Raw genomic sequence first — 15,261 nt, forward strand, 5'->3', positions numbered from 1 at the left:
ATAGGGGTGGACTCGGCGGGAGGTGAGCCGAAATCCTCCCGCCGATTTTTCGGTGACGCGGGTGAGCTCACGCCATCTCCCTGCTCGCACGAGGGAAGAAGCGCGTCGCCCTCCCCTGCCTCGCCCGAGCCAGGCTCGCGAGCTACTGTCGATTCGGGCGTTTCCCCTAGGCCTGGCCTGGACGTGCTTTAAGTTCCGTGCGATGTGGGCCGCACAGTGAATGCAGGTTACCAAACGGGCTCAATCTTTCCTGCACGGGCCAGGCTGGGCCATATGCAGGCAACCAAACACGCCCAATGTGGTCTCGCCAGCCCATTCGTGATATACCATCTCCAACGTCATCATGTAGTTTTGTGGTGCCGTTGCACGAGTGGAGACAATGTGGCCATCCGGCTCGTCAACCATGATGATGGTAAGTTTTGCTTCTTGTTGCTCTATATGTTTGTAAATTCATTCATTCACTCAATGTTTTAACTTGATAATAATCATGTTGTGTAGCTCGGACGTGTTGCCGTATTGTACTATAGGACAGAGAGCAAACCATTTACATTCATACATGTTGGATGAAGCTCAAGGACAAGGGTGCGTGAAATGAAGTGTGCCGATTCTGGCTCAAGTATCATTGAATTTGGAATCGATGAAGGGTGGGCTCGATTGAAACCATACGAGATGGCTCATGATTTCATATTTAACATTTTTTATGATAAAAAGGGCGCTGGTCTAATTTTCAATAGCAATAACCATAAAGTTCTTATAAAACTACTGAAATGAAAATCAAAACTTATGACAAGGCACCTACAATATCAGACTATAAAAGACCTCATCAGATCTAAGGAGCTCTAGACCATCGACAAGAGGTAGTCCAGGAAGATAACAACAAACGTTGGAGACGTTGTTGTCTAATACTTCCTTCGTCACATTTAAATGTTGCTCAAACAGATGTATAGCATCTACCCTCTCAACAGCAGCAGAAAACAAAAGGGTATGAATATAGTTTTTCCAAATCAACATACACACAAAAGTGATAACATTATCAGCAAGCTTCTCTCCACCGGTCTCCCACCTAGAATGTTCCTTGATCTCCCATCAATCTTCAATCGATCCAGAGAATGCCAAAACGCAAACCTTGTACCACTCTAAACTCATTGTTTGTTGTTTGTTGGTGCACTTTACCACCCACCTAATTTTTCTGATCTTTCTGTTTTTTCTGCAAAATGTTCCAATCACTCAGCCATCTATCTATTATATTAAGGGCATGTACAATAGGGGCAGTTGGTAGGTGCTTCCCGGCGCATTCACATAGACAAAAAAGTATGAGGCATTCAGTTGAATAATTTCTTTCGCAATGCAGTGCGTTGAGACCATCAACTTTGGGACCCACGTAGTGAGCTGAAGCTTGGCAAGAGGTAACATGCATAGGAATGCGCGCTCACCGTCGCCAGCATGCCCCTCTTTCTCTCATCACTTTTGGTCGTTGGACCACAACCTCTCTCCCCAAATACCCACCTCTTGCAGAAGAATCATCTGTCTTTGTGAGGCAACCACTTTTGTTTCACGCTTGGCATCCGAGCCTAGCTGACATGCGGGGTAGCACCCTTGGGGCATACTGTTGACCATGCCCTAATAGAGACACAAAGGTTAGTAACTTTAACATTGTCAAAAATGATACCCTCCTATTCAAATTAATTGATGCGGTTTCAGTACGACTTTACTAGTATAAAATACTAAAGCTACATCAATTAATTCAGATCAAAGGGAGTACTCTACTGTTTCTTAATTTCCAGATGGTCTAGAAGACCACGGCAACAGGTGTGAATACCGGATGTTTCTCACCAGATTTGAATTTGGAGGAAGGACTAGGTGCAGATTTTTTTCGAGTTTCAAGCTAGGAACACTGTGGCAGGAACGTGTCAAAGTCAACGCAAAGACTCTGCCCAAAAAAAAAACAAAAAAAAAAGCTTAGATGCTGATTGATAACGTGTTCAAAAAAAAATGATGCTGATTGATGATAGCTGTGTTTTCTACCAGTTATTAGTGATGGCAGTCGACGTGCTGGTCTTTGCTTACCCAAGAAAAACTCAATGTCGCCTCGCTCTTGCTATCAACTTTTTTTTCTTTCTTTCTATATCAACTAAAATTGCTTGTGATTTACTCCGTATATTGTAATGGCATCCGTCTGATCGCCTGTGTGTGAGATGGTATTCTGGTCTCTTGTCCGGCGCCCATTTTCATCACGCATTGCGACAGAATTTTCTTGGTAACTGGCGTGACAATACAATATTTCCTTTGGAAGCAACGGAAAGTAAATAATTTGCATTCACCATTTCCAACTGCAAGCGCCCAATGCTGCAGCATCCTCTGCACTCCGCAAGAGCACGAATCCTAACAAGCAGCCGTCGAAAAAGGAGACACGCTAAGCTAAAGACGTCATCCGCGGCGGCATCGGCGGGCACTCCAACCGCGGCAGCCCCGGCAGCGGCGGCGGCCCGAGCCCTCCGCGGCAGAGCGGGCACGTCCGGCGCTTCCGGAGCCAGCGGTCGACGTCGCAGCTCGCGTGGTAGAAGTGCCCGCAGGCCGGCACCACCCGCACCAGCTCGCCGGCCTCGCCCTCGCCGTACTCCGACAGGCAAATGGCGCACCGCTCCTCCTCTCCCTCCCCCTTCTCCTTCTCCTTCTTCCTGGCGGCCGCCTGCTCGTACGTCATGAGCGTGTCGTCGCCGAGGGCGGCCTCGACGTCGGCGTCGTGCACCGCGGCGCTCCCGGTGGCGCCGGCCGCGTCGTCGCAGGCTCCACCGGTGGCCATGACGGCCACGGCGACGATGATGACCGCCATCACGACCACCGCGGCGATCTGGAGGTGGAGCACGAGTTCCGGGTCCATGCTCAGTGCTCCTTGGCCAATGCCAATGCCAATGCCAGCGAACTACCGCTCCAGTCCAGCCTCCAGCCTTTGTATAGGAGCTCTCCGGTCCAGAGCCTTCTCGGCCAAGTCAGGACGTAGTGTGAAAGAAAGGCGGAGGTTGAGCTTTCCCAGAATGTTTCAGCTGATTTCCGCCTTTCTTCTTCCACTGGACAATTCCCTTGTGGCTGTCTTGTTTCACTTCACTACTCCGGTTTTGGACTTAATTCAATTGTCTTCTTCTCTTCTCTCTCTTTTTATCCCTTTTGAAAATGAATCAATATGTGATTACGCGTAACTTGTATCCCTTTGCCACCCTTAATATAAAATGAAAACGACGTCGCTTTCTTCCATTTACAACAGCCTCACTGGTTATGAAAACTAAAGCTGTTTGCTCACCAATTGACTTCTGTATTTTCTTAAAATCCAATCCTGTTTTTTATTCCTTTTTTTTTTGCGGGAGATCATGTTTCTAATTCTTCTTTCAACTAAAAGAAGTTATCCACATCATGTTTTTTCTTCTGCGGTGCGCATTAGGTTACCTACAAAGAATTTGTCAAAAAAAAAGGTTACAAACAAAGAATTGCTCTAAAATTAATCAGATAGATCATACTAGAAATTTATCCAATTGATTAATCCTAATGGAGTATCGAAAAGACAGGAAGGGCTATAGTAAGATTATTATCCCTGGTATTCGTCATAATTTTTACCATATGATTAGTTGATGCGCTCGCTCGCGTGCCGACCACATAGAAAAACAGAAGCACTAAGATTGCAGTAACGCGCTTTGTTTAAATATATAAATCGTATGTATTTATACTGCACTTGCTCGGACAGTAACGTTTTAGATTCTACACCGCTGTGAAAATTCGCGGCAGCTGACACTGGCAAAATCGTGGAACCATCCAATTGTGTCGTAGGCCGGCCCCGCTCCAGGAAAACCTTCACGCTCGCTTCTAGAACATCTAGTTCTTGTGTTGCTTTCCTTGTGAGCTCTTTGACTCGGGTGACATCTCTCGGTGTCCTCAGTCGTTCCTTCCTCTTCCGACTGGAAAGAACCCATGCGACCTGCGTCCGCCCGCGTCTTGGACGGCTCTCAGGCTCTCGGCTAGCTAGAACACGTCAAAGTCAACTGATGAACCCACTGGTCTGGTACGGTGGTACCCTCCCCTGTAAGCGTTGGTAGACTGATGGCGATGTTATGAACATTTTGATAATCAACTTGACGGTTTTGCTGACTGTTTACAAAACGCGTAGAGAGACGAGTGGGAGGAGCAGCCAAGCCCCGAGGCCGAAGACGGCGGGGACGCCGGCGACGGTGAGGCCTCGGACAGGAGTGACCCGGAACTTACAATGACGCGGCGGCGGGCGACACAGGTGGAGGCCTGGAGGGAAGTCGAGGTTGGCGGGTTCGGGTGGAGGGTGCGGACTCGCCGGAGAAGAAGATGAGCATGTCAGACGTGAGCAGGAGGAAGGGATGGCGGCCGTTAGATTTCAGTAATTCAACCGACCGATGTAAATAGCTTTTCCTGGCAAGTGTGGCATGGGTGCTTCTCACCCAATTCGCCATCGGCTGTTGTTTCTCATTTGCCTACCTGTGTTAAACGTATCAGAAATATGAAAGGCCATCACTTGGACACGTCATCACCTAATCCCTATTAGTTAAGCCGTTGGCGTGATGCACCGTAACGAATGAAATTCGCACCGGAGCCAGTAAAATTCTTGGAGCAAAGAGAGAACGTCCCATTTCACCAGTAGCAAGCTGACGTAAATGAAGGTGGAGTACAATGCATCTGTCTCTACTAAGACTACTACGAAGCTCGAAGCAGCTGGAGCTGATCGGCGAAAAAAATGATCGACTATGCTACTACTACGACGACGGCGGCGGCGGCGGCGCGGGTCGGCGGGCGCGGCCAGAGCGCGCCCCGGCAGAGCGGGCAGGTCCGGCGCGCCCGGATCCACCGGTCGGCGTCGCACGCGGCGTGGAAGAAGTGCCCGCACGCCGGCACCACGCGCACCACCTCCTCGGGCGCCTTGGCGTACTCCGACTGGCAGAACGCGCAGCAGCGCTGCCGCGCCCTCGCCGCCTCGCCCACCTGCGCGTACGCCACCAGCGTCGCGTCGCCCAGCGCGCGCTCCACGTCCTCGGCCGCCGCCGCGGCGCCGGCGTCGTCCCTGCAGGCGCCCGAGGCGGCGGCGGCGAGGGCGACGATGAGCACCGCCAGGGCGACCACCGCCGCCACCTCGAGATCGAACGCCATGGCGGGGCTCATCTCTTCCGTCTTCCTTCCTTCCTGGCCTGATCGATGGAACGAACGGCAGTGCGCGACACCAACCTTGTATGCGCAGTGCGTGTGCTCTTCCGAGCTTCCCTTCTTCCTTGGCCTGACCTCTTTTTGTAGTATCTTCCGTGTTTCAGCTAACCAGATTAACGAACGGGCCTTCTTTTCTCGGTGGCCTTCTTTTCCGTGTCTCCCCTCCCCTCTCACTCGGCTCGCGGTCTGCTTTCTGTACGAGCTGGCGGTTACCACGAATAAAAGTTTTTTTTTCACGGAAAATTACCAATCTATTCATCTTTAATCATGACAGTACAACGAACACCAGTAATAATAAAAGCTACATCCAGACCCGTAGACCGCCTAATGACAAACTTGGTTATGTTAGAATCTTCAGATTTGTGCGAGTGTTGTTTTCCTTTTTCTTTTTCACGTATGGTTGGTATCGAGACACTATTTTAAAGGAAATAAAGATTAAAAGTTCATGCCTACAAACGTTGGCATCAAAATCTAATGTCCCACTCCAATCAAAAGAGAAAAATCTAATGTACTACTTTAGAGTTTGAATCATTAGATTTTTTCTGTCTAGTGATTTGATCGAGACACAGTAAAATCGCAGCCACTGCGATTTAAGGTCTAAGCCATGACCTAAGGCCAACCAGCATGACACAACTGCAAAAAACAACACAATAAAAGGGGGTTTAAGATCAACATGCAAATGCCAGCACGGGCACATAATCCTGATAACTTTTGTCAATGTTTGTCACTGAAAATTTCTAGAATTTTTTTAATTTGTTTTCAATATTTTTTTCGATTTTATGGCTCACCCGAGATCATTTGAGCTCGAGACTAGAAGAGTACTTCGTCGATTTCCTTTCTTCTTCCGGTGGACAATTCCCTTGCGGTTGTCTTGTTGCTACTCCGGTTTTGCACTTAATTGTCTTCATCTTTTTCTTCTCTCTTTGCTTTGCTCTACGGTAGAGTTGGACTTAATCAGGATGTGATTACCATGTAACTTGTATCCCTTTGCCTCTCTAAATAAAATAAAATGGAAAATGTCTTCCATTTACAACAGCCTCACTGGCTATGACAACTACACTGTTTGTTCATCGGTCGATTTTTTGTAAAAAACGATATTTTCTTATTCTCTCGATAGAAAAATGGCTATCCACATTATTTTCGAGGAAAACCTTCTCGCTTCTAAAACATTAGTTCGGAGTCGTTCCTCTTCCCACTGGAAGGAGAGCGTAGCCTAAGTTAAGTTAGAACACGTCAAAGTCCACGCGAGGACTACTATGGTACTCCTGTGCACGTGTTGGTCGATTGATGTTATTATTTGAACATTAACTTACGGTTTCGCTAATACAATACTCAGCCAACCCAAACTAATCTTTGCGTCAACCGATCTCCAGAACGCGTAGAGAGACGAGGGGAAGGAGCATCGAAGCCCCGAGACCAAAAACGGCCATGTACGAGGAAGACGGCGAGGCCTCGGACGGAAGCGAGCCCGTAACCGGCGACGACGCGGCAACGGACGACGACGCAGATGTTAAACGCATCAGATGTATGATGAAATGTTATCAACTGGACACGCTATCACCACCTAACGCCGATTACTTAATTAGTATTACGCCGTTGGCGTGATGCGCCGGACGCCAGCCCACCAAAGTTAGTTCTTGGACAAAGAAACGGTGTGCCGTTTCACCAGTAGCAAGCTGACGTACGTGCCCAAGTAAGTGACGGCGTACAATGCGAGAATAGAATTTTGGAATTCGGGTGTATCTGAGGACCTTATTTTAAATACTTTGAAAATCACATTTAAGGTTTCAAAAAATTCTGAAAACAATTCTACTTGATCATATGGATTTATAGTACACATGTGTAAAGTTTGGTGATGAAATAAGTAAATATGCGACCTATACAAAAATGACAAAAATGGTTATTTCCAAATAGTGAATAATGCATGCACTGTTCATCTTTCCAAAATCATGATTTTGTCATTTTTGTGTTACTCACATGGTTACTTATTTCAGCATCAAAATTTACACATGTGTAATATACATTCATATAAACATATTGATTTGTTTTTAGAATTTTTTGAAACTTTAAAATAGCATTTTGGCACAGTTCCAAAAATAGGGCTCCAATGCATCGGGGTTCCAATGTGACTTTTTGCGTACAATGCATCTTTCTCTACTACTACGATGCAGCTGAAGCTGATAGGGGGAAATAATGATCGACTATGGTGGTACTACTACGGCGGCGGCGGCCAGAGGGCGCCCCGGCAGAGCGGGCACATCCGGCGCGTCCGGATCCACCGGTCGGCGTCGCACGCGGCGTGGGAGAAGTGCCCGCAAGCCGGCACGCGCACCAGCTCTTCCGGCGCCTTGGCGTACTCCGGCAGGCAGAACGCGCCCTCGCCCGCCTCCGCGTACGCGTACGCCACCAGCGTCGCGTCGCCGAGCGCGCGCTCCGCGTCGTCAACCGCCGCTCCAGCGTCGTCGTCGGAGGCGAGGGCGATGATGAGCACCGCCACGGCGATCACCACGGCCACCTCGAGATCGAGGGCCTGATCGATCGGACTGCAGGGCGCGACAGTAACCTTCTATGCGCAGTGCACGTCCTCTTCCCTTTGATTGGTGTGGCCTCCTTTTGTAGTATCTTCATTGCTCCAGGTTAACCAAATTAACAGGGCATCTGCCTTCTTTCCCGTGTCTCACATCACTCGGCTCGCGCTCTGGTCGGCAAATTACCTTCTTGCAGTGGCCAAGTCGGTTAGAGCATCTCCAATAGATGGTTCAAATTTTAACGGTCCAAAACCGAAGATTTAAAATATGGTCCGTCAAATGTGTGCTTTAGAGCTTCCGAAATGCTCAACTCCAACAGATGGTTTAAATCGGAGATGTAAAAGAGCAACTCCAACAAATGGTCCAAAACGAAGATGTAAAATTGCCTTGATCGTCTTCTTCAATCTCGGGATGTAGGCCACCTTCATCAAATCCGTCGCCATCAAGCTCTCCCCAAGCGCGCCATCCTTCCCGTGATGAGCTCCTCTCCCAATTCCTCTATTTTTTTTCCTTCGATCGGTGTCGTTTGTCACCGCTCCTGAGCACGTAGGCGGCGACGGCAGCGATAATTTGGGGAATGGCAGCGGCGGATTGCAGCTGACTGGTGCAGTTGGGCGCTTGCGGGCGGTCACCGAATTTGGACCAGTTCTCAGTAATGCAAATTTGCACCACGATGACCGGATGGTCCAAAATTTAGGTATTTTTACATTTGAACCGTCTATTGAAGATGCTCTTATACTTGTGCGTCCCCTTCTGCTTTTCCCTTTGGAGCCATTATACTGGCACTTTTGCGACCTTATTTTTTGTGAAGGATAAAGTTTGTGCCTGCCTTTTGCGACAATCAAAAACTGTCTTGTGCGAAACAAGAAACGACTTAAGATCGCAGCCACAGTAAAACCATATACGGAGTACTCATGTCAACCTACGACCAACCAGCATGAAACAGCCGCAAAAACAACATTAGAAAAGGGTGCAAGACGAACGGATTAAGATTAAGATCCAAATGCCAGCACGGCACATAATCCAGATAACACAATCTATAACTCCAGCAGGACAAACAGAACTCAATGGAACAGGTCATTGTGCAGAGTGCCGGACTTCAACAAAAACGCACGTTGCAAGACTACACTGGGGTGGACAAAGAGCTCTTCACTCGTCGTCGTCCTCATCGTCATCGGCGGCACCCGCAGAGTTGTTGAGGGCGTTGAGCCTTTCGACGAGGCTGGCCTTCCTCTGCTCATAGGTCAGCTTCTTGGGGTTGTATCTGCATCCAAAAGGCAAAGTTCACAATGCAGCTCACAACAAGATGGAAAAGAAGCAGCAGTCAGGAGTAAATGGCCCTTGTCCACAATGCATCCAAAAGACAGTATGATGAAGAGCTTGCCGACTATACCTCTTGTGAGTCTTGGGAGGCGCCTTGGTTGATTTGGCCATGGTGGGATCAGCACGGATGGCAGCATGAACCTTCTTGTAAACTGCTTCCATGTCATCAGCTGAGATTCCCCTCTTGATGTACTCACTGAAGTGAGTTTGGAACTTCTCTGGTTCCTCATCTGCTAGTGACTGGAATAAGAGAAAGGCAAAAGTTCAGTAAGAAATGAAAGAGGAACTAGGGTCATTTTATTGCCCTAGGTACAAGAGCATGAACAAGAGTAATACAAAATCAAGAGAGCAATGGCTTCCAACTCACCCTCATGTAGTCAGCAACATGCCCTCCAAAGATGTACTTGCGGTGAATCTCAGCATCCAGCGACTTCTCATCCTTTTTGAAACCAGCAAATCTCTTGTCACTGTGGGGAATGTCAAGACCACCGTCCAAAGCTCCCTGCAGGAGCAAAAATAATTACACCAGCAGCAGAAAAAGCACTAAAGGGATACAACCCATGCATTCAAAAACAAAATAAGTTCTGAAGTGCAGCAGAATAGGGAGCACCATATCACTTAATGCAAATAAAAAAATGAGAACAAACAGCAATAACAATGATTTTTCACAAGGTCAAATAGCACAATAAAGCAGAACAGTTTCATGTCAAAGGCCTGTGACAAGTTACAGGGTAATCATGCAATTAGACTCCCAAGTCTAAGGTAGCTAAAGAAGAACGACCAATCATGATTTGCCAATAGTTTCATGTCAAACCTTTCAAAAAAAAATAGTTTCATGTCAAAGGCCTGTGACATTGAGTGCCTATCTGCAATCATAAAATGTACAGTAATAACATGGCTTACCTTAAGGGCACCAAACACACGGTTTCCAGTGGTGGTCCTAATAAGACCAACATCCAAAAGCGCACGGAAAGGCCTCCTCTCATCAGAAGGCTCAACAGAGAAGTCCTCGCCAGTGGCCTGAGCACAGACATATATTATTTGTGTTCATCAGAAGCAACAAATCAGGATATTAAACTAAAAAAAATGATGAAACCAAATTATACCTCAACATTGCCTTCATACTCCTCATCAAGATCACGGTTCTTGAGCACACGACGGGCCAAAAGCAGACCAGTGCAGTAGGCTACATCATGCATTCAGAAAATTAGATTAGAAAAGAGGCATGCATACACAGCATGCATTAGCACATTCATTCAGTAGATAAAATCAACCTGCAGCATAGTTGGTGAGGCCAACTTCAAGACCATAGCGAGGCAACTCATGGGAGTAAGCAGCGGCCATCACGATATCACCAGCAATGGTAGCATACACAATTTGTGCAGTGACATCCTTGTTGGTCTGAAGTACTATTGTTAAGAGATACAACATGCCTCCAAGGTAATAATAAGCAGAACATTGATGATTGACAAGTGCACAAATTATAACGAAGAAACTTTGAAGGATACAAATCGCACAACAAAACGGTACTTGGGGGTATTGTATTTGTTCTTGTCCTGGTTTGTGAGCCTCAGCCTGGCCCTGTAGTCGGTCTTCCCCTCTGAGAAAACATGGGGAAAAGGAAAATCAGCCAGTCAGAATCGCTGTCAAATGACAGAAGTGGCAGATTCATGGAGAGGCATGTGTTAGACATACGGCGCCTTCTCTTGAACTTGACTTGGAAACGCTTGGAGTACGCCCTTGTCTTCTGGTTCTTGATGTACACCTACAAGACGTATCAAAGAGAAGCACATGAGTATACACCTAGGTTTGGAACATCAGTGCTACCCTGGAAATCCTAGTAATCAATCAGGCGGCACAAACAAAACATTTAAGACAAGATTTTAAGTAGCTCATAGTTCTATTCAATGACGAGAAACCTCATGGAACCTCCCAAGCTTAGGATAATCAAGGAAGTAATTCCTATATAAACCCCAGTCTACTATCGCGACAAGAAACAAAACCGCAGCATAAACCAATCCCTCGTCAATCCACTACAATAGTGAATCTGGTCTAAGAAATGGGAACTTCTTCTCAGTTCTAAAATTAGAGCAGGCAAAGAGCTAGTAGAGCATGATTTGCGAGCAATAAAATCTTATCAAGCGGCACAAATCCAGATCTAACAGATTCTACGAGCGGCGAGGACTATTCCTCCACGACAGAGCAAAAACCCCGCAGATCTGACCAGTCCAGTGCTGAACCCTTAAGCCCTGAGTTGGGTAGTGCAAGCTATGAAACAAGAATCGAAAACCTAGGCGCCGATTCCTGCAGCGAAGGCGCACGAAAGCCAGACGCTGCGGGCAGCAACGCAAGCGCGGACTGAAGCAGCAGCCATGGAGGAAGAGGAGGCGGTGAGATCGGACGTACCATCGCGCCTGCGAGGAGGGAGCTCCTGCGGATGGAGGAGGCGGCGGCGGCGCGGGCGGGCGGGCGAGCGGAAGGGCTAGGGATGGGAGGCAGCGTGGTGGCGCTTATATATACGAGGGGGCGGGCCTGGCTGCTTGCTGGGCCGCGGTGCGAGTCACCCCCGAATAGGTGGGCTTCTTTCGGTCTGCTTCTAAGGCCCATGAACTGCGTTTCGGTTTTTTTTTTCCTTATTCTCGGCTCACTGGAGAGCTTAGAGCATAACGGCCGCTGTTGCATGTTGCGGTTGCAGAGTGGAGAGAGCAGTTGCTCGTTCCATCGCTCGTCTTATGCTGATACTAATACCTCTGTAAAAAAATATAAGAGCGTTAAGTTATTACTTATCTTTATTTCTAAAAGAGGAGTCTGCGGTTGTGATGGTGCGTTCATACATCGTTCGCTCGTTCGCCCCTCCCCTCGTCCCACCCTTCCCAGTGCCAAAGTCATACATGAAAACAAACCCAAATAATCCTAAAGAAACAAACCCAAATAATCGGCACCGTTGTAATCTTCCTCCGTACGTACTAAAAATAATTAGCCTTCCTCCCACCATGGTAAGTGCAAAAGTAGTATACGTGGGAAACAAACCATAGAATCCTAACAATACTTAGCCCAATTATTACATACTAAACATAAAGCACATTCTCAAAAAGAAAACATAAGGCACAAGATAAGAAAAACCCGACAAGATTGATAACGCCTCAAGTACTCACCATCAAGCACAGACGATACATTGCTGGGAGATCATGATGGCGATCACACCAGGTCACCATGGAGGTCACATGAGTTTATCATCAACCTGTCAGCCTCGCTTTCATCATCCGGAGGTGAGTTCACCTTTTGACAAAGCCATATGTTTCTCCGACGTGGTGCTCTTTCTTGTGGATCTTCATAGTCCTGATATATGCATTACTAATTTATTTAGTTCACAAAAGGCGATGCATGGCGAACTACTATTAAAAATGATTGTCATAGTTTTGGGGTTTCATAGGCTAGATAGATTGTAAGGGCATCTCCAGCCGTTGCCCCCCCCCCCCAGGACGCATACAAAATCGCCCCCTGGGGGCGAGCCGGCGATACACTCGGCGCTGGGGGCGGTTTTGCGCCCAGTCGTCGCCCCCAGCTCGCCCCCAGGCGCCGAAATTGGCCCACTTTGCAGCCCAATTTCGGCGAATAAACGGCCCATATGGGCGAGAATAGACCCATATTCGGCGTGGTTTCGCCGTGTCTCGGCGTTCAATTATCAACACAATTATTCCTTATCACATATTTCATCACAGAAAAATCAAATACTTCAACAAAATACTACAACAACAAATAGTTCAATACAAATTATATAGTTCAACAGATAAAAACTCATATTTCATCACGCGGCGTCCCCCTTGAGCCTCCATAGGTGCTCAATCAGATCTTTCTGCAGTTGATGATGCACCTGTGGGTCTCGGATCTCCTGACGCATACTGAGATAGGCAGTCCAAGTTGCCGGTAGCTGGTGATCAACTTCGGCTAGAGGACCCTGCCTGTAGTATGGTTCAGTGTCAAACACTGGGTCTTCTTGCTCGCTCTCGATGATCATGTTGTGCAAGATGACACAGCAAGTCATGATCTCCCACATTTGATCTTTCGACCAGGTCTGAGCGGGGTACCGAACAACAGCGAATCGAGATTGGAGCACACCAAATGCCCTCTCGACATCCTTCCTGCAAGCCTCCTGAAGCTTCGCAAACCAGGCGTTCTTGCCTCCTGCCACAGGGTTTGAGATCGTCTTCACAAATGTCGACCATCTTGGATAGATGCCGTCAGCTAGATAGTACCCCTTGTTGTATTGGTGACCATTGATCTCGAAGTTCACCGGAGGAGAATGGCCCTCAACGAGCTTGGCAAAAACAGGAGAGCACTGCAGCACGTTGATGTCATTGTGAGTTCCTGGCATACCAAAGAAGGCGTGCCAAATCCAGAGGTCCTGTGTGGCTACCGCCTCAAGCACCACACTGCAACCGCCTTCGGCGCCTTTGTACATCCCCTGCCAACCAAATGGGCAGTTCTTCCATTTCCAATGCATGCAGTCGATGCTTCCAAGCATCCCAGGAAATCCTCTTGCTGCATTTTGGGCTAGGATCCGAGCAGTGTCTTCCGCATTGGGTGTTCTCAAGTATTGTGGCCCAAACACTGCCACCACTGCCCGACAGAACTTGTAGAAACACTCTATGCTGGTGGACTCGGCCATGCGCCCATAGTCGTCGAGTGAATCACTGGGAGCTCCATATGCAAGCATCCTCATCGCTGTGGTGCACTTCTGGATGGAGGTGAATCCAAGAGCGCCAGTGCAATCCATCTTGCACTTGAAGTAGTTGTCGAACTCCCGGATGGAATTCACAATCCCGAGGAAGAGCTTTCGGCTCATCCGATAACGGCACCGAAATGTTCTCTCGCCATGAAGTGGAGCATCGGCGAAGTAGTCGGAGTAGAGCATGCAGTAGCCTTGCAGACGATGCCGGTTCTTTGCTTTCACCCGCCCCAGCGCCGAGCCACCTCGACGCGGCTTTTCGTTGCTCGCCAGCAGCTGGGCGAGGGCGACGAGCACCATCAGATGCTCTTCTTCCTGGACGTCGGTCGCGGCTTCCTCCTCCAGCAGCGTGGCGAGCTCTTCCTCCTCATCCGAGTCCATGGCTGAGACAGTCAAAACGCCGAACACCTTGCGCTCTGTGGGTGTGTACCCGCCATTAAACCGCGCCTCCGCGGCCGGAAACGGCGGCCGGAAATGCCCAGCTGCTGCGGGAGGGGCTGCCGCGGCGAAGCGCTGCTATTTTCCGGCGGGGAATGGCTATCTAGCGGAGTAGGCCGGCGGCCGTCGCCGGGATATAGCTAGTGGTGGCCGAGGGCGCGGGGGGTGCGAGGAAAGTCGGGGGAAGAAAACCTTGAGTTTTCCCCTGTCGGTGTGGGCCAGGCGTGCTTTTCCCTAGCGCCGGAGCCCCCAATGGCTCCCCAGCGCGCCGGGTTCGGCCTATGACCGCCGGGCGGAAAAAAGGTCCGAACCGGCGATTTTCGGCGTCCTGGGGGCGTGACTGGGCCGTTTTTTCGGCGCCGGCGCCAAAAAGTGGCCTGGGGGGCTGTTGGGGGCGCGGCTGGAGATGCCCTAATTACACAAGTCACGTGCATACCGCTGGTGGTTTCCAGGAACTTTCAACTTGAGCAATACGAAATGTAACCTCACCAAGCAAACTTGTAGAAATTCATTAAAATTTAGATGTCTGGAGAAGACAATAATGTGCGCATGGAGGAGAAACTGTGTATGTAGGTAAATATTATTTATTTTTCTTTGTTTATGAACCATGTTGTTGAAGGTTCGAAGGGCCTTAATCACCATCCCTGCACCATTTACTACTGCAGTATTTTTTTGCCCTCTTTTCTGAATTCTCCCTCATAGCATCTTTACTACCAACTAATCGTAGCACCAACTATTTTACTTTCTTTATGAACCACAGTGCTGAAGGTTCAAATGTCATTAATCATTATCCATGCAACATTTGCTTATAAGATGTCGAAGGATAAGTGAAAAATAAATGTGTATTCTCTAACAATTTGTTTAGGCATAATGTCTTAATTGATGATTTGAAGGTGACCATCTTGTAATCTTTACTGTTGTTGTTGGAACAGTCATATCGATGTTCATATGTGAACCATCCACCCAATTAGCTACAACGCTTCCCATAGCCAGTACCATGATAGCATTGGAGCCACGGGAGCATGTGGG

At 48.3% G+C, this 15,261-nt stretch overlaps 2 protein-coding genes across 2 annotated transcripts; both read right to left on the bottom strand.

The window, feature by feature from the left end:
* Positions 1-2,413: 2,413 nt before the first annotated feature.
* On the bottom strand, positions 2,414-2,881 carry LOC119310127 (E3 ubiquitin-protein ligase EL5-like). Its single transcript, XM_037585966.1, has one exon. It carries the CDS (start codon positions 2,879-2,881, stop codon positions 2,414-2,416), a length of 468 nt encoding a protein of 155 aa, XP_037441863.1.
* A 5,821-nt stretch (positions 2,882-8,702) lies between these two features.
* Positions 8,703-11,629, bottom strand: LOC119311673 (60S ribosomal protein L5-1-like). The gene is made up of 9 exons (XM_037587344.1): positions 11,472-11,629; positions 10,761-10,830; positions 10,574-10,665; positions 10,340-10,466; positions 10,172-10,251; positions 9,969-10,085; positions 9,433-9,567; positions 9,136-9,305; positions 8,703-9,006 (listed from the first exon to the last, which is right to left on the bottom strand). Exons 1-9 carry the CDS (start codon positions 11,472-11,474, stop codon positions 8,892-8,894), a joined length of 909 nt encoding a protein of 302 aa, XP_037443241.1. The 5' UTR covers positions 11,475-11,629; the 3' UTR covers positions 8,703-8,891.
* Positions 11,630-15,261: the final 3,632 nt, after the last annotated feature.

This window comes from Triticum dicoccoides, chromosome 5B (assembly GCF_002162155.2).
Source record: "Triticum dicoccoides isolate Atlit2015 ecotype Zavitan chromosome 5B, WEW_v2.0, whole genome shotgun sequence".
NCBI classification, from domain to species: Eukaryota; Viridiplantae; Streptophyta; class Magnoliopsida; order Poales; family Poaceae; genus Triticum; species Triticum dicoccoides.

Bases quoted from the DNA above. Each gene is read 5' to 3' on its own strand.
- LOC119310127 (XM_037585966.1), bottom strand. From the start codon at position 2,881: ATGGACCCGGAACTCGTGCTCCACCTCCAGATCGCCGCGGTGGTCGTG.
- LOC119311673 (XM_037587344.1), bottom strand. The intron at 10,666-10,760 runs GTATGTCTAACA...ATGTTTTCTCAG, and splicing joins CAAGTTCAAGAGAAGGCGCC to AGGGGAAGACCGACTACAGG. The intron at 9,306-9,432 runs GTGAGTTGGAAG...CTCTTATTCCAG, and splicing joins ATGTTGCTGACTACATGAGG to TCACTAGCAGATGAGGAACC.